The sequence below is a fragment of the Atractosteus spatula genome, chromosome 4 (genome assembly GCF_055471065.1).
Source record: "Atractosteus spatula isolate fAtrSpa1 chromosome 4, fAtrSpa1.hap1, whole genome shotgun sequence".
Lineage (NCBI taxonomy): Eukaryota > Metazoa > Chordata > Actinopteri > Semionotiformes > Lepisosteidae > Atractosteus > Atractosteus spatula.
In genome coordinates, this window is record NC_142709.1 from 34,132,331 (window position 1) to 34,151,920 (window position 19,590).

General features: G+C 38.4%; 1 protein-coding gene across 1 annotated transcript; it reads right to left on the minus strand.

Moving 5' to 3' along the window:
• Window positions 1–848: 848 nt before the first annotated feature.
• LOC148836248 (cell surface glycoprotein CD200 receptor 1-B-like) lies at window positions 849–11,131 on the minus strand. The gene is made up of 4 exons (XM_088912547.1): window positions 10,950–11,131; window positions 9,490–9,564; window positions 3,675–3,980; window positions 849–2,637 (listed from the first exon to the last, which is right to left on the minus strand). The coding sequence occupies exons 1-4, from the start codon at window positions 11,011–11,013 to the stop codon at window positions 2,327–2,329; spliced, it is 756 nt and encodes a 251-aa protein (XP_088768673.1). The 5' UTR covers window positions 11,014–11,131; the 3' UTR covers window positions 849–2,326.
• Window positions 11,132–19,590: the final 8,459 nt, after the last annotated feature.

Genomic DNA, 19,590 nt, shown 5'->3' on the forward strand with positions numbered 1-19,590 from the left:
GATGTTAGACAGGGGTCGTGAGGATGGTGATCCAGTATTTGGGGGGCTTGGCACAAGCGAAAAAGTCCAAACAGTCCAAAAAGGAAACTGGGGCGCAGTCCAGGGTCAAGGTGCCGCGAGAACCATCCAAGACAGACAAGGTTAAAATCTGGAACGGGATCCGGAACAGGAAAAGGGAGTTAAAAACAGGATAACGAGGCCAGGCGCTCCCAGCCCCAGACTCAGATGGTCAGGACGCCAGGGAATAAGGCCTACCCACGGGCTACCCGCGAGTCCGGGGAATAGGCAAGCCTTGTGGCGTCGATCTTCCAATGCTAAGCGAGGAATAGCGAAAGCGCCAGGCTTAAATAATAACAGGCAGGTGCACATAATTAACTAAAATTTGAAAGGGTCGGAGCGTCCTTGAGGAGGGATGACGATCATGACAAGTTGATGCCTCCATTATTTATGAGAGGGAGAAATTACTCCAAATGCAACCAAAAAATGCTGATCCAGACCTGGAGTTCACCAGCAGATTGTCCTGCAGAGTGTGCACCCTTAGTGGACTGAATAATGGGAATTGAATTGTTTGACTGTTTTCTGTTTTTAAATATGTTAGAAGTTGGCTTTTAACTATTGCATGTATGAAGTAAAAAAAAAAAATTCCAACTTAAAAGTTCACATAAGGCTTCAGAGCTGAACAATTAAGTTGGGCTGGAATGAAAACCGGCAGCTTGCTGGACTTCGGGACCAGGACTGTACTAGCAAATGGTAGCACATAACATATTGCAAATTAGGAAAAACTAAAGGCAGTTTTCTTTACTTGTTATTACAAAGTGTTGAACAAATTAAATTCCAGTGTCACGCAGTTCAGATCCATGTTGGTAAGGTTTACTGACACATGTGCAGATGATCACAGCAGCAGCACTTTAGGGAGTACAGTGACAAAACAGAATGAACAGTGGAGAAACAGCCTTTTGCAAGCACTTAACCATATATCTCTGGCAAACAACAAGCAGTTTCCCCCCTTTCATTCTGTTTTGTTGCTGTATACAGTATGTAGACCCCATTTCAGGTCAAAATCTTACATTCTATGGACCTCCTTAAAGAGGATTAATTGCAGTTATGGGGCCAGAGTCACCCAATGACAGCTTTGCCTTTGTGGGAAATTGCAAACCATGAAAAGAAAATAGATCTCTTGCAAGAACAGTATAATAATAATAAGATAATACGTTTGTTACGTCACAAACTGATATGGGTTTTACATTTACAGTTTGCAGCATGCAGCAGTTTCACAGGAATGCTAATTTAAATAATAAATTAAATGTGTAAAAAAGGCTAATGATACACACCTGGTTTTGCTCAGATGATTTCTCACAAAGAAGGACACTGCAAGACTAAGAACTACTAAGCTGGATAAGCTTACAGAAATGATCGTCCATGTGAGAGGGAAAGATGAGAAAGACAAACCCAGATCTAAAAGAAAATGTACTTTGTCATTGCTGCATCAACAAACATTTGGCCATTTTCTAAAAAAAAAATGTTTTATTTAATACAAGGTTGTGCCGAAGCTGGATTCTAACCTGACTAGCAATGGGTGGAAGACAGAATACACCATGGGTGGGCTGCCAGTCCACCACAGGGCACACACATGCACTCACACCAGAAGTCAATTAACCTACCAGTTTGTCTTTAGAATGTGGGAGGAAATCAGAGCACCCGGAGGAAACCCATGTGAACACTGGGAGAACCAACTCCACACAGCTAGCACGGAGGTATCGAGCGCTACACGGCAACATATGTGCTGCCCCCCCCCAAAAAAAAATGCAATTTATTTGGATATTTCAAAGTTGAATTAAGTAACTAATTGTTGATATTTTTCTTTCCTTGTGTGGAAAAAGGTAATACATTTCAGAACCTGGAAAGGTTTTGGCTATAACTCATTTTAGTTTCTTTGCAGATTTGTCTCTCAGCACCAAAAATAATAGAGTCAAAATGACTCACAGAACAAGTGACACTGATAGAAGGGTTAGGATTTGTTTCCTGTACATTTTCACTTTCTTAATCCCTTTGACAATTTCCTTGAGAAAGAATTACTCCGTAATCTCACAAATGCACTTTCCAGTGTCTAATGTACAGAATAAGAAACACAGACTAATAATAAATCTAACCCATATTAAACTCAAACACTGAGAAATTAAATTAAAGTGGTAAACTGAAAGACTTGTGACTTTACTGTACTTTGTAATTTGAGCCCTGTGACACTTGTGCTATTAAAAGTCATCTCACTCCTTTTCATCAACTTCTTGTTTGCTTCTAAACTTGCAATATACAAACTAATGACAGACTAAGCAATTCTCTTCACTGTAAAGTTTTTAGTAGCATGTGACATACTTTCAAGAAGTAGTCCGAGGGTCTTATGTACACCCTTCTTCCAAACTGGGTGCTCAACTAAACAGGACACATTCTGCAGGGATGTGTTGTCAGGGATGCTGGCCGAGCTCTCCACAGTGTACGTGTGATCTGAATTCTTGGTGGTTTTCTGGGTCCAGTTCGACACTCCAATCCAGGAAATGTTGGCAGCTGGTTTACTGTTCGCTGCTGTACAAGTGGCCATCTTCTGGATGATGTCATACACCAAATTTATCTTCGGTGGAACTTGAGGAAGAGAGGCAAGATAGCTGTCAATTCAAAACTTACCCCAGAAAATGTTCACATCTGGATATTCTGAATATATGTTCTAAAGATGAATATATTGTGACAGCCCACTGGGCTTGTTGTAGCAGGATCTTTAACATAGGGTTTAGATCACATGGTCAAGGACAATAGACACACATATAGCTATAATAGCTGTAAGGTTAAAACCAGAGCTATTCTGTTTACAGGGCAGGGAACAAAAAAAGACATCACAAACCAAACAAACACCAAAAAAAAACCTACGTTCCTCTATAAGCTACTGACTGAATGTTCTCAAAAACTCTTAGTTCTTTAGGTACCTGCTCAGCTCTTCTCCCTCAGGCTAGTAGCATGCACAGAGTATCTGCCTTCTGACCTCCAGATTGCAGACTCATCAAATGAGCAACACAGAAAGTCCATATAGGAATCTCCATTTTATCTGGACTAACTGCTTTCTCACAATATCTTATACAGTCCATTTCATTATTGTGGAAAGCTGCTTTCAAAACATAATAAATTATACTTACAATTCACTTGTGTAAGGTGAAATGAACATTTAAAAGTTCAGTCTTTCTAACTGACCACTGGAGTTTCCAGAATCCCGTTGAGCTGTTGAACTCTGAGGGCTGTTCAACATAACTACTGTACATACCACAGTGGAACTGCCTTCAAGAAGAACAGAACTTTCTTACGCCTTGAAATGCATTTAAATATGTCAGCTAAATGTCACATTTCAGGCTTTCCAAAGCAGGTGCAGAAAGCACTGCAGTGGGATGCGTGAGTTTTAGTTCCAGAATAATTTATCTTTGCATACTGAAATGTGATGGAGATGGTTGTAATGATGATAAGTATGTTCATAAACAACTGGAATCTGATCTGTGAGGAACAGTGTTATTTTTTACAAAACAAAAACTTTCAAATCATTTCTAAGTATTCCATTCCATCATAATGTCACAGTAAAACCTACAATTTGTGGAGACACTTTATTAAAATCCGTCGATTAGAGAGATTTTTCTTACCTCTAGCAGACACGTTGATCTGTGAAGCGTGCAAGCCTCCCTTATAAACTACCTCACAGTAGTAAATCCCTTCATCCTTGTACTGAAAATGAGGGATGTGCAGATATGTTCCATTCTGTCTGTTTTGTATCCTTTTTCCATCCTTACAGGAATTAACTTCTGGCTCACTGGTACTCTTTGCTATATTACACTCCTCTTTCCCTTCTTTCTTTTTCTTCCAGACAACAAACATCATGTTGTTCCAGGTCTGGTTTGTGCACATCAGATCAACACTCCTGTCCAGTTCAACAATCTCACTTCTGTGTTCTGTGTAAATAAAATGGAATTAATAACACATGACTTCAGCTACCATGGTGGCACAGTGGTTAGCTTTGCTGCCTCTCAGCACTGGGGCACTAGGAAGAGTGAACTGGGGTGCCAACTTTGTGGATTTTGAATGTTTTCCTCCTGGTGCGCTGGTCTCCTCCCACAGTCGAAAGACATACAGTACTAGTACAGTAGATTAATTGGCTTTTGGGAATATTGGACCTGGTGTGTTGCATGTGTCTGTGTGTGCCCGGGATGGACTGGTGTTCACTGTCCTTCCTTAGTAAAAACAAATTTGTGCTTAAAACACTAAATTAGGAAGACGAAAAAATGTATTTGTCTCAGTGTTTTGACTAAAAGGCAACAAGTGTTTTGTAGTATTCAATTATAATTATTTAATTTTCAGTAATTATCATATTACTGACATCAACGAAAAGTTGACAAATTATCAATATGAGAAAATATAATAGTTATTGGCAATGGTCACAGTATTAAAAGTAAGAGAGTGAAGGCTGCCTGATAAATAGCTACTTTCAAGACATATGATGGTTGTTTTTAGATTTCATTTTATTCTTGGGATGACATTTGTAATATATTTACACAGAACAAATAATATTTTTTAATATTATTATAATTGTTACAAAACACTTCTGTAACTTCTGCTCCTTAATGTTGCACTGCTTTAATCTCCTTGTCTTTTTATTAAGCAATTAGGTGTGTCTTGTCCATGTCTTTTCTCTTTTTTGTATTACAGATTCATCTTTCTCCAAGTTTTCTGTACAAAGTGAGACTCGATCTGCAGTCTTTTAGACCATTCTTCATTATTACACTGCTGTCTTGCTTTTATTCATACTAGCCAGCTTGGTAACTCACATTAAAAATCATCATAAAGGGCTTCTCTTAGTCAGGTGATCAACTGACTTGTGATGTACGTGTACTGCAGGTACTGAAGAACCATCAGATGTTTGAACAATGAATTTCTTGGATGGATTTTCCTGCTTCTTTCTTCCTATTTACAATTTCTGTGTATTTCCACGGGATCCCTGGAGTGTCAGAAAGGTGTTAAAGCTTACTGGCATCTCTGTTTGGCCACTGTAATTAGCATCATGATGAGTGGTCTTAGCACTTTTTCATGCATTGATTTATTGTGGGAATCAGGAGACCAACCTTTCTTTGAACAAGAAGGTCACTCTGTTTGGGTGCAATGGGACCTGGACATCACCAGAGCTCACTGGCCCAATCTCAGCTGTCCAATTGCTGCAAGGCATGCTGGGAGGCAAGGCTGTAGGTTGTGCTGGAGTAGTTTTGTCAGAGGAGTTAATATATTTTTGTAGTGGAATTTGCATATACAGTAATATGTAAAAACAAAAAAGCCACATTATGTAAAACTGTAAAATTCTTATCAATGAGCAGGGAAATGATCTCTCCTTGTTGTACTTTTGTTGTACAGTTTGCAATTACTGTGCATCTCATGCACTCATAATATTAATATTCTGGACTTTATCTGCACCATTACATTACTGATATTTCACTTAGTGCAGCACTAACATAAAGCTTAACATAAAGTACAGTGCTCTCCAAAAGTATTGAAAGAGTGAATGTTAAACTGGAACCTACACAATGAATACTGTACTCTTCTAGTTTTAAATCAATTCACTTCTATCCACTTGGGCTGATTAAATAAATTAACTGCATTGAACTGTTATTTTGAAAGAGCGCATATATTGGGACAATTGGCTGATAGATGTCTCTTGATGGACCGGTGTTCATTGTTGGGTTGTTAACCTTTCTATAAATCTGTTTATTCTTTGACTTCAGTGTTTCATGTCCAAAGTCAAAGTGAAAATACAAAAAATGAAAAATTTGGAATATCCTGCAGCTTTTGCAATTGATAACAGGAAAATTGTCATAGCTGTAAGGGAAAAACTTAAAACACCTGTCCCAGAAATCACCAAAAACTCCAGAATGTGGAATGAAGGTATCAAAATCAACTCTACTCTAGGCAGGTGTTCTCGAACTGTCGTACGTGGAGCGCCCCCTGGTGGTACACCAAATGACCCTGGAAATTTGTCGTGTGCACTGAAAAATTGGGAATTAAAAATTGAATAATTAAAAATTATGTACATTTTTTAACTGTAGTTTACTTAATTGGTTTCAGAAAGCTTGAGACGGGTTTTCATATTTTCTGTTTTAATAAAATTGGTTTATGTGTCAAATACGCAGTCTACGTACTTAGCTACGTTGATACAGCACGCCCTAATACTTGAGCGTTCATACTCCTCTCGAGCTTTCAGAGACGCAGCTTAGAGCCACATTCGCCAACAGAACAAGTGATCGAAAATGAATACCTCGCAAAAATCAAGTATTATGTCATGGCTGAAAGGAATAGATGCCAAGAGTACTGACGCCAGCTCCGATAGATCATGCACACCCATTGAGAACGAGGAGGATTATACATCGGCCACTAGGGTTACCATATTTGAACATCAGAAAAAGAGAACACCCTGAGAAACTTTCCTAATGGCTTATCTGGGAAGAGGGATGGGATGAAGAGGGTTTTCAAAATATCCCATGTTTTATGTTCATTGGTAAAGTAACTGTGATGATGTTTAACTGTGTGAAATGCATAAGTCCCCTCTGCTGCAATAGCAGTATCCTCTGTTTTGCTGCCAGATTTTACAAAATAATCTGTTAATTTAGTTGACAAACTCTCTCCTCGAATTGCCTTTATGTGTTTTTCTGAGTCAACATGAGCTTGCAAGTCAAGTACACCTTTATCTGTCACGGAGACAAAAGTACAAGGCTTACACACCAAACATTCAGCTTCCCAGTCTTCTCTGCCACTTTGACAACATGGAAATGTTATTTTTAGTTCTGCTGTGAATTTACACTTACATTGTGTTTGAGAGTAGGAAAATGAGAAACAAAATAGGGAGCCTTTCGAGGGAATGCTTCTGCACTGCAGAGACTGAGTAAAGACACTGATATTGATGCACAAATTCGCTCTCTCATGACATAATCATACACGTACAGGACGAAAACTGACTGATAACATAGGTTGTGAAGTGAACTAGAGAAGTTAAGAAATTCTCTCTTTTTAACTATCTTTATAACTTTTGTTAATTATTCTTCATGGTGAAAATAATGGGGTTGAAATCCCGGACGTTTCTGCATATTTGAAAATTCCCCCCAGACGGAGATATAAGGATCAAAATAGAGGACATGGCCAGGAAAATCCAGATGTATGGTAACCCTATTGGCCATGGACACTAGCTCTTGCACTGAACCTGACACAGACAGCACTGCTAGTGTTAGCAAGTGTCAGAAAATGGCTACAAGGTGGTACGATATTAATTAAATTAGTGCTCAGTACTATTTTTATTATATGTGTGTGTGAGTGTGTGAGCGTGCTCATGTTGGTCATTGAGATTTTCTTTAGTTCATATGAGAAGATGACTTGTAGATGGTACTTGGATGCTTTGATCAGGGGTGGTACTTGGTCCAAAAGGTTTGAGAACCACTGCTCTATGGGATCCAAACCTCTCTTCTCAACAAGTTGCAATATGTTCAAAACTGCAGCTAGAATACTAACTCACACTGGACCCTGGCAACATATGACTCCTACACTAGGAGTGGGTCTATAAAGTCACATACAGTATTCAATATAAGATCTTGTTACTGATTTTCAAGGCTCTAAACAATCTGGCTCCATCATACATCTCCGACCTTCTCCATGTATACACTCCCTCCCGTAGGCCCCATTCAGTTGAGGCTGGTCCTCTACTCACTGTATTCAGGACTAAATTACAGACTTTTGGTGACCGTGCCTTTTCTCTCACTGCTCCAGTGTTATGGAATGACCTTCCTCAGACTCTACAAAAGACAACTTCTTTAACTCTCTTCAAATCCAAACTGAAAATTGACATTTTTACCAAGGTCTATGTCTGATTGCCTACATCTATAAAAACCTGTATGCTCTTGTTTGTTTTTTGTTTACTTTTAATTGTACTTTTTTTGTCTTTTTCTTTATTCACAATATACAGCGTCCTTGGGTTTGGAAAGGCACTTTATAAATAAATGTTATTATTATTAAAACCACAGTTCATAGAAAACTGAGACAGTAGAACTATAATGCACACATCACATGATTTAAACCTCTTATGATAGTACTGATTGGTTGGAAACACTAAGATGAATATGTTTCATGGACATATGAGACCAAGACAGACCTCTACAAAAGCGATGGAGAAGTTAGTGTCATGATCATTATCCCTCCTCTTAAGGGCGCTCCTGCCCTTTCGTATTTCAGTTGATTACGTGCACCTGCCCCCTGTTCTGCCTCCTTATTTAAGCCTGGTGCTCTCGCTATTCCCCGCTCTTCATTGGAAGACGGTCGTCCGGAAGCCCGCCTACCAGCGGGTCCAGGAGAGACCCGACGGCGTAGGTTCATCACTGTGTCCTGACCATTTGGGGCTCGGAGCGCCTGGCCTCGTTACCTTGGTTTTATTCCCTGTCCCTGTTCTGGATCCTGTTCCGGATTTTAACCTTGTTTGTATCGTCTTGGATGGATCCCCCGGTTTTGGACTTTGGACTGCGCCCCGGATTCCCCCTTTGGACTGTCTGGATTTGTTTGCACTTACCACACCCCTCAAGCACCGGATCACTGTCGTCACACCCCCCTGTCTGTCTACCCATCTTATCCTGTTGAACCTTCCCCTGATGTCCTTCTCCACTTTCTTACTTACATCCTGAACTACGCTTCATGGGAGCCTGGACTGGCTCACATTACAGTTAGGGTGTGGAGAAAAAAAGGAACTGCAGATGCTCCAAAAAAACACTGGAGGAGTTTGGAGGAGGTAATGGAGGTAATGGAGGAGGTAATGTAATGCATAGCTCACTTATATTCATTAGGAAAATATATTAGAAAATATTATACTGTCCAGATCCATCTCCAGATTTAAATTTGATTGAGTAGTATATTACAGGCTGAAGAGAAAACTGAAGGCAAAACATGTCAAGATCAGATAAGAAGTCAAAATATCTGCAATGACTTTTACATTCTGAAATGTATTTAAAGTGAAAGTGTTCTAGTTGTTATGGTCACTGTGTTGAACAGCAAGTTTGATTTTGTTGTGATATGGTCACAAGTATGCCTGGAATTGCCAATAATAAAATAAATATTGTACTCATTTATATTGCTTATATTGATGTAATAATCACAAATACAAATTGCTATCCCAATATGTTTGGTTGGCAATGTAAATGCAAATTGTCAGTGTAAATGTAATGTGACTGTTTTCTTTCTCATTAAAACAGTCCCTATTTTTTAAATCTGAAATTACTTGATTTAGTTTCTGTTGTCATGAATTACCTTATAACATATTCTATTTTCACATTAAAATAAATTCATAAACATAACAATTTTTTCTTTTGAGGGGAAAATTCATTACATTTTACTGTATATGACTGATACTGCAAATAAAAGCATGTGAATGGAATGAAAGATTACCCATTACTCCCAATGGTTTAGTTGATGTTATGGGTGTTGACTGTAGCTTTTCTTCAGTGACATTAGCAGCATCGCCTACAAGGGAAATCAATATTAGTCAAAGCTGACCAAGTGGACATCTTCAGAATCAACAGTGAAACATGAACTAGGGGACACCAGTGAAAACTATTTGGAAGTACATTTAAAACTCACAACAGGAAGGGAAATGTATGCATTTGGTTTTAAAATGGTTAATACATAAAAACAGAGGGTGTAGATGAGGGATGAAGGTGATGTAATTAGTGGAGTACCACACAGATATTTACTAGGACCTCTGCTGTTTCCCTAATTTATATCTCTGTTATAGATTCTGGTATAGTTATTCAACTAGTCATTTTATCAGATGATACCTGATTAAGTCGAATAGCAAGCACTGTATAAGCTGCAAATGAAAATCCAAAACATTTAGCTAAAAGTCAAGACTGGTCAAACACCTGACAGATTATTTTTTATGTAGAAAAATGCAAGTTTTTCAATGAGTTTTGCAAGTACAACACAAAAACAATAAATACAAAGTGGGAAGCTTTGAGCTAAAAGAGGCTACTTATGAAAAACAAAAAGACACTTCAGGGTTTATGTTGACACATCATTTCCATTTCCCAGACAATATGGGGAAGCAATAAAAGGCAAACAAACTGTTAGGCTATATGGTCAATAGTATGTAATTCAAATTAAGGGATACCGTGTTACAATTGTACAATGCACTAGACAGGCCTCATTTAGAATTTGCTATATTTTGAATATTCTAGAGTTTTAGAATGTTAATATTTTGGTTACCAGGTTACAATAATGATGATGGTGCTCTGGAATCAGTCCAGTAAAGAGCAAACAATTGTATTAAGGGACTTTAAGGAATATCCTACACTGACTTTCTGAAATAACTGTCTTCAACAGAGGAAACTATGAGGGGAAGTCATACAAGTTTTCAAAATCATCAAAGTCACAGAAAAAGTCAAAACAGTGGACTTTACACAAAGGGTTGAGGGGAGTGTAGAACAAGTTGCCCAGGCATATTGTAAAGCTGATACCCTCTGGTTCAGGATGAGTTCCTCAGATCAATTAACTTCTCACTACCAAATGGGCTAGATGGGTCAAATGGTCCCCTCTGGTTTGTGACCATTCCTCTAAAATGTCATTGTGAAGAAACAGTAAATTTTATGGGACACTGAGCTTTGATATACATATTGATTTACTGAGATGTTTCATGCACCTCAAATACTTAAAATATACTAAGTCAAAAATGTTTTGTTAATGAGAATCCAACATAAAATAACAAAATACTTGACAGTAACATTTTAAATCCAGTTTGAAAATCACAAGTCTTTTGTGCTCTGTTTAAACTCAAAGGAACACAAAAAGTACATGAGAATTCAATATACATCTTAGATACACCTGGGATATTGAGAAAGACATGGGCTTACCATGAATCACCACACTCAGAGCTGCAAAGCAGCATAAAATCTTAATTATCCAGTTCTCTGTCATGTCTTCAACAGTCCCAAGACTTTCAGTGCTCACTAAACTGTTACAAGGCAACTGTCCGAGTCAGCCAGGCTCTCCTATATTTAGATAAATCACTGGTGATCCAGCAGAGCATTGTCTGTTCTTCTCAGATACTGAGAAACTGTCTTGAAACATTCATTTCCTGCTGCCTGGGCTATTTTTTCCACTATAAGCACGTGGTGTGATTATCAGAGTGCACAGGCTTTACAGAACTTCTCAAGCCTACTTGCTGTACGCATATACTGGGGTAATCACTTTTCCACTGTCCACTTTTCATCCAAGCTCAGCAGTCACGTTTGTTGTTACCTATATTACTGATACAGTGAATTGCTACAGTGACGTTAATATTACTAATCAGACAATTCAATTTTAGGCATTTGTAAATGGTACATAGTAGTGGAGAATGAAGTGGCAGATCAATCAGGCACTTGACTGCTAGTGTGGAAGACTAAATGAGGTGAACTCTTGAGAAGGGTCAAGACAGTGACTATGCGCAGGAGAGGTTTTCTGTTGGCACCCAAGACTGACTTCTAAACTAAATAGAATATAACCTACAATTAAATCTGTCTTTCTCTAACCCGGACGCCACAAAGTTATATCCTGGAGCCTATCTCCCTATTCTAAAATGCACCCACTAAGCAGGAGAAGCAGTCTAAACAGACAAATTCTTCACTCAGGAACACCAAGTTCCCTACAAATTACAGCATAGCTACAGTAACTCTCTTAAGTAAGATTCAAATACTTCGTTTCAATTGGGTGTTTTTGGATGTTGTCGAACGAGGAACGTTTGCCTGGCACATGCTTTAAGTTCTGTCTGCTCTTGTCTCATCTCTCTCTTGCAGTCTGTATTTCCCTCATGGTCTTCTCTTTTTTCCCTCCTTTCTCTGTCTTGATCTGATCTCATATGTCTGGACTGTTGATTGACACTTAACCATTTACCCAGAACTTAAATAACTAAGGTAAACCAGAAGATTATTTTGACCAGTATGTCTCACACTGAGCACAACTAAGTAAACATCTCTTGGTTTGAAGCTCTGGGAAGTAGAAGTGGAAGTGGAGCAACACTAGGTTACAGTAGGTATTACCCATTGTGTCTAGACTCTTAGAGACACCTTCATTTTCATCTACCTCAGCCTGTAACAATATTCAATGTGTTTTGCAAATCCCTGACCTGATCTAGAGGCAAATATTCAGCAGAAGTGTCAAATTAGAATGCTTTGGAAATCAACATTTATAAAGGTCATAAAGACATTATACAACTATGGTTTAAAGGATCCTTTTCATATCTTTGGTGAGCTGTGATAGCAAAGTTCCTAAAAAGCAGTCTGAGCTGATCGAGCAATGTGGTGTCCCAAAGGTTATGCACAAGTTAGGTAACTCCTACTTTAAAATTAAAACAGATATTGGCTAAAGAGTTCTGACCATGACCTGTCTCACAATGATAATGTTCAGTATCACAAATGTAATATTTCATTTAAGTGTAAAATTCCAACCTTTACAATTATTCATATTTGTTAGTTGAAACTTCTTGCGTGAAAAAGAGAATACAACGTTAGTTTTGTGTTCTTCAAAGTCTTAAAGTGACTCACATGGAACATGTGAGTCAAATAACCAGTAATTAGTCCATTGAGGCACAAGAAACATGATAGCAGATCAGTGAGAACTCTGAGCCTGAATGTGGTTCTTAGTCACAAACTAAGGCTGTTGTGGTGTACAAGCTAACCGCTCCATGTTTCTTCCAAATTCCACTCCTGTTAAAAGTCATCTGTTGCAAATAGTGAATTGAGTTCCTGCCTTGATACCATTTAACCTTTCAAAAGTAAAAAAATAGTCACTGCAGGAAGTTGTGGTTTTCGGCACTAAGTGCTGTTAAGGTGTAAATCATTATATTACCATCTAAACTATATGGAAACAGTTGATTATTATCTGACATAACACAGCAGAAGCTGAAAATAAACAGTGAAAGCTGTTTAATGTCAAAGTGAATGATTACTGCTTAGAGCACTTCTTTAGCTTACGATAGCATCCAGCCCTGTAGTACTTTACTGTAACTAAGACTGAGCATTGTTGATTACTTCACTAACATATGCAGGGCATTAAACTGACTGTTAATGAATTAAAATCTTTTAGATTTCCATTCCTTCAGTATTTTAATCATCAACACAGTATTGAAAGATGCAAATACATTTAAAATTCAGAGCTATTAAATAGTTGTAGCACCATCTATGCAGGACTGAACTAATAATCCATGCAATGGACTAATAACTGGTAAGTTGTGGGTTCAGATCACAGGAGGAGCATTACTGTTGTACCCTTTAGCAACACAGTTGCTTGCAGTACAGTTGCAGACTGTGCACATGAAGTCACTTTTGATAAAAGGTTGAGCCAAATTAATAATCAATGACCATTGAGTTCTTTGGCTCTTTGACTCAGACCCTCAGCTCACAAAGAAGTTACCAGAGCTCTTCATCACTGCACTGGGTGGGTTTGTGTCCCTTTGGTAAATGGTGACAGGAAATGGGTTAACTGCTGAGACCAAGAGAACAAGGTTGTATCAGTAAATGGAGTTTATAATGAAAGTTCGGGAGGGATGATAACCAAATTCAATCAGTCTCAGCTGCCAGTCATTCGCAATCACTTGTGACATCATCTCACCTAAAATACTAGAAATACTGTACACAATCCCCTTCTCTCATTGGGATACATCTTTCTGCAACTCTGTTTTTCCCTACCTTTATTAATACTGCTGTTTATTTTCACTTTGCAATGGATATTCCAGCTTGCTGTTCCAATTAATATTTTTGGATCTCAATCATAATCCACATTTTCCCTGTACCTGCAGGTGCTTCATCTGCTGCTTTGCCATCTCAGTCATTTGCTTATGAACCTCATCCAGCCTCATCCCCCAGTCCCTTTCCAAGATTCCATGCCTTTCGAAAGACTGGAATTTGCCATTGTCATTCAGTCACTATAAAAAAATCCAGCCTCACAGCCCTTCTTTTATTTCTCCTGCAAACCCAGGCTGCTCTGGACGAACACAAACCTGCTGTGACGTTTGCAGATCATGTTTCAAAGTGGATGAGACCTTTCCTGCCTTTATTAACTGGATTTAGAAAAACCCTCATCATACTCTCCTTTAACCCAAAATCTGTTCACAATATACAACTAGGAGAGTTGCAGCTTTTTACATATTAAAGGTGTCCAACAAACAAGTCCTGGGCTTCCAGTAAACTTATGCATCACCTGATGATGTCATCCAATCAGATGCAAAGAGTCTGCCTGCTGACCGACTGAGCCTCTCCTCACATTCATCGGGCCGTGCTCCGAAAAACACGCAGAAAAGTTAAAAAAGAGCCCTTGCTGCTCCTGATGCCATCACTTCAGCCCCAGCTCTGACTGACATCCTACCTTCCTCGTGACTGCATCCCATTGTATTTTCCCACCTTGCTGTCAGTTACATTTTGCACGTAAGGAACTTCTGTCTCTGCTGGGCCACCTAAACTATGCCATGCAGGCTATACCTTTTAGTTCACATCTTCTCAAACTTGCATCATTAGTATGATCCTTACCCCAGTCCTACTTTGCAATTTGAGGTAAAACTTTGGTGGTGGTGCTTCTTTTAAAAAATGGAATGAGTTGTTTTTTATGATGAATCTTCTTTCCGAAAAGTTTTTTACAGCTACAGCTCTCTCCTTCTTATCATTGCTCCTCTTTATTCAAACAGTTTCCAGCTTTCATACATGCTTCTTTTGAGGCCACAATTGGAAACAATGAATGCTTATTAAGTCATATAATGTTGCCGTTTATACTTAACAAAGAAACATCTTCTAAACTTATCATGAAATTCCTCAGTCATCTCAAAGGCTTTCTCTTAAGAATAATTTCTAATTGGTGCAGCTCACATCCCTGTATGTAATTTCAATAATATTTCTGATTTCTCTTTCATGTTTTCAAAGTTTAGGATATTATCCCTGGATTCTAACAAGATCCCCGTCCAGGTCATCCTTATTCAGATCTTGTATTCCCCTGTATCGCCCTTTCCATCACTACCTCCAGCTGATGTAAAATACTACTCTATATTTGCACCTCACACCCTCAGTTCCTACTGGACTTCCTTAAGATGTTTTCCATCCTTCCACCTCTTCTCAAATGTAAAATTAATGTAAAATAAGATCTGCGTATGACCAATTTAAGCCTTTCTACATCAGCCCTTAAGAACCTCTACTCTATTATCTTCAGCTTCTCGTCTTTCAAGGAGCAACTCCCACTGATCCTCTTTTTGCTAATGGAAAAGTCCTGTAATGTAATGTAACTGTTTTTCCTATAATCTGAATGAAGTTCTTGCAAAGTCTGGATTTACTGTTGATAAATTCTGTTTGTTCCTTTCGAATTGAAGCTGCCTCATCAGCAGCTCATCAACACATTCCAGGTTTACGGCCGATCGCCCACATCAATAAAAACCTGTATGCTCTTGTTTATTTATTTCTTTGGTTACTTTTAATTGTACTTTTTTTGTCTTTTTCTTTACTCACAATGTACAGCATCTTTGAGTTTGGAAATTTGCTTTATAGATAAAAGTTATTATTATTAAAACCAAAGTTCCTAGAAAAGTAAGACAGCAGAAGGATATATCACATGATTTAAACCTATCACGGTAGTACTGATTGGTTGGAAACACTAAGACAAAACATTGGAATAATGTTTCATGGACATATGAGACCAAGATAGACCTCTACCAAAGTGATGGAGAAGTTAGGGTGTGGAGAAAAAAGAATTGCAAATCTTCCAAAAACACTGGCTCATCTGAGAGGCATGGAGGAGATAATGTCATACATGGCTCACTTGAGCTAAAAAACATTATATTATATATTATCAGAAAAAATGTTAGAATGCCTTAGACTGGCCAAGCCGATCTCCAGATTAAAATCCAATTGAGCAGCATTTTACAGCAGAAGAGAAAATTAAAGGAAGAAGATGCCAAGAACAGACAAGACGTCAAAGTTTCTGCAGTGACTTTTAATTTCTGAAATGCATTTAAAGTGAACGTTTTCTAGATGTTATGGTTACTGTGTCGAACACCAACTATGATTTTGTTGTAAGATGGTCACGTTTGCCTGGAATTGGCAAAATAATACATATATTGTACTCATTCATATGGATCTCATAATCACAAATACAAATTGCTATCCCAATATGTTCAGCAGGTATTGTAAATGCAAATGGTTGGTGTATGTGACTCTCTTTTCGTTCTCAGTAAAACAGTCCCTTATTTTTTTACTATTTTACCTGCAATTATTTCATTTTATTTTCATTGTCTTTGTTACGTTCCAGTGTGTGGTCCATGTGTGTTTTTGTCGCTATGTTCCACACTTCCTGACTTTGATTGTTCTCCCTCCCCACTGGTCCATCATTACACCATTGTTTCCGTATTACATCATCATCAATCAGCTTCTCGGCCAACCAGAAGTCAGCTTATTCAATATTTAACTTGGAGGTTTTCAGAATGAAGGGCCCTTTCGCTTGACTTTGGTTCTGCTCGGCTCAGCTTCATTTCACTTTCGTTTTGCTTCGGCTTCGCTTCTCCATTTTCGTTCGTTTCGCTTTGTGTGTGTGTGTTTTCGTACAGCTTCGGCTTTGTTGTTTTATATTTGTCTCCTTGTACGTTTGTTTGTTTGTATTTTCCTTTATTTCGCCATTACCTTGCCCAAACGTGTTATATCAACCTCTGTGCTCCTTTGTATCCTATTCCTTGTGTCTTCTTTTGTTTTCACTTATTTGTATTCATAGTCACTTGTGTATTTGTGTGAACTTTTGTGTTAAGGGTTAGTTTAGGTTGTTGGGTACATTGTACACACGTAGTTGATCTTTGTATTAGTAACACTAGTTTAGGGCGGGTGAGTGCCTTTTGTCTTGTATGGTTTTGAGTAGTTACTGAAGGTTTAGCTAGGGTGTTAGAAGACACAGAAGACCGAATGCTTCGGGTTTTGTTTTGTAGTTAGATCAGCTTCCCCTCATTTTATTAGCCAGCTCCATTTTGTTTGTTATTTTCTTCTCTTTGCACCACTCTAGTTCCCTTTCCCTGTGTGTTATTGTGTCCTATTACGTACCACTCACGTATTCACTTTAAAATAAATCCTTTTTGCACCAAACTTGTTGTCACGCTTGCTAAGTCCTCACCAGAAATCCACCTGCATCCAAATCCATCCTAAATGTTACACCCCTTTACCCCTAGAAACTTGGGGTCTCAACAGTCTTGCTTTCTGTTTTTTTGTTTCTATGATGCCTCATTTAATATAAGCATTTGTAAGATTTTAGGATTTACTGTATTGTCTTTTGGTTCATAGTAACCAAATAAATTACTCTATAGCAGATTGGATTTTCTCATAGGAAAAATAAGTTTATACTCTTATAAAGTAAAGTACTCTACTCTCTCTTCTACTGTGTGTACCTGATTCTGTAAAGAACAATATATGAATGGAATTAAATTATTCCCAAAAGTTTAGTCATAGTTAAATACATCGACTGAGGCTTTCCTCCAATGACACACAAAAAATTTACTGAAATGGAAACCAGGAGATGTAGATAAAGGAAAAAGATAAATGAAGAATGCTCAAATTGGGGTGAGGGATATGTACCACAGGGATATGTACTAAGACCTCTGCTAATTCCTAATGTATGCCAAAGATATGGATTTTGATATGGATATGGATAGTTATTAAACTAGTCAACTTTTCAGATGACACCTGATTAAGAGGATTTGCATATACCATAGAAGCAGCAAATGAAAATATTTTTTTTAGATAAAATTCAAGACTGGTCTAACACCTGACAGATTATTATTAGTATAGACAAATGCACTTAGTTCTGTAGGTAGTGTAATGGAAAGTTACTGAGAAAAGGTGTTTTATCCTAAAAATGTTGTTTACGGACAGAGCTGTGCTGCAGAAGCAGCTGGATACTTAGAACAAAGTGTGATAGCACCCAACTCGTCAAGGGCACGGGATGTTTTAATAATGTTTATCTCTGCTGCTTGAAGAAGGGAGTATGAGAAACTATTTGAATAACTGCTCTTCTTTGCTTAAAGCAGAAACCTATAAGGAATGGAAAATTACTGCTTTGCCTGTCCTTGAAGTGTTGCATTAGCTTAAAAAAGATATAAAACAAGGGCTCTCCCTGCTTGCTTTTGAATCAGCTTTCACTTCTCTGCACAGACGGGCGATGGCTTTTTCCCATATTGCAATATGAATAAATACCTTACTGAGTGAATGAGAATACCTCTCCTGGCTCTTCTTCGATAAAATTCCACAACAGTAGAAAGCACAAACTTTAAAAACAAATGGGGAAGCTTAGAGCGAGAAGAGGATCTAAGTGTGTGTTTGAGTGTTTATGTTGACACATCATTTAGATCTCTCAGACAACGTGGGGAAGCTTACCACAAATCACCAGGTTCAAAGTTGCAGAGAAGCATAAAACCTTAAAACACCAGTTCTCTGTCATGTCTTTGAATGTCCTGAGACTTCCAGTGCTTAATAAACTGTTACAACAATCCTTAACAACAACTATAGCTATACAACTATACTTAATAAACTGTTACAACTATCAAGGCTCTTCAGCTCTCCTACATTTGGACAAACCTCTTCAGATCCAGAAGAGCATTGTCTGTTCTCAGATACTGAGAAACTGGTTTGACACATTCACTTCCTGCTGCCTGGGCTACTGTCACCACATGGTGTGATTATCAGAGTGAACTGACTTTACTGAACTTCTCATGCCTACTTCCATAGACTGGGGTAAACACTTTTTCCACAGGCCACTTTTCATCCAAGCTCAGCGGTTGCCTTTGTTGTCACTTATGATTTCAACCAATATTACAGTGCATTGCTATACTACTGTCAATATTTGCAATCAGATAATTCATTGTTAGGTATTTGCAATTTGTACATATTGCCCTGCACATTACAATGCACTAACGTAGTGAGGCACCGTACAGTGTGATCAGTATTTCATTGACACCTCCTTCCAGGCATCCTACCTGATTATCCTGGAGAAGCTGGGACAGTGCTCTGTGCCTCCTGATCATTAACAGTTATTTGGTTTGAAAGATGCCTGTCTCCCCTTTACTCCTTCCCTGTTGTGATCACCTTGAGACCCTGGCCCCTTATTCAAACCCTAGAGTTCTGGTCTGAGAGGGGATATATAAGCTTTGGCCACTGAAGAGTAGATTTCAGAGGCTGGAGCAAGGAGACATGGGGGCTCTTTTCTTTTTCTATCCTGTATTTTTGTAGAGCTTATCCAGGGAGTACAAAAGAACAAGTTGTGTAGGACTCTGGAGACTGAAAAGGATGTTACAGACAACCGAAGAACTGTGCTGTCTTTCTTCCTCAGGGAGACAGAAGGAAGCATACCTAGATAACAAGACTGAACAGATTTGGAAATGGTGAAACACGTTGGATTTTCTTTTATAGGACATGATATAGAACAGAACAGATAGGACTATGTAGCATATAAGAATTTCTCCTTGAAACTTTTTTGTTAAACTCAGGTCAAAGACCAAGAGAT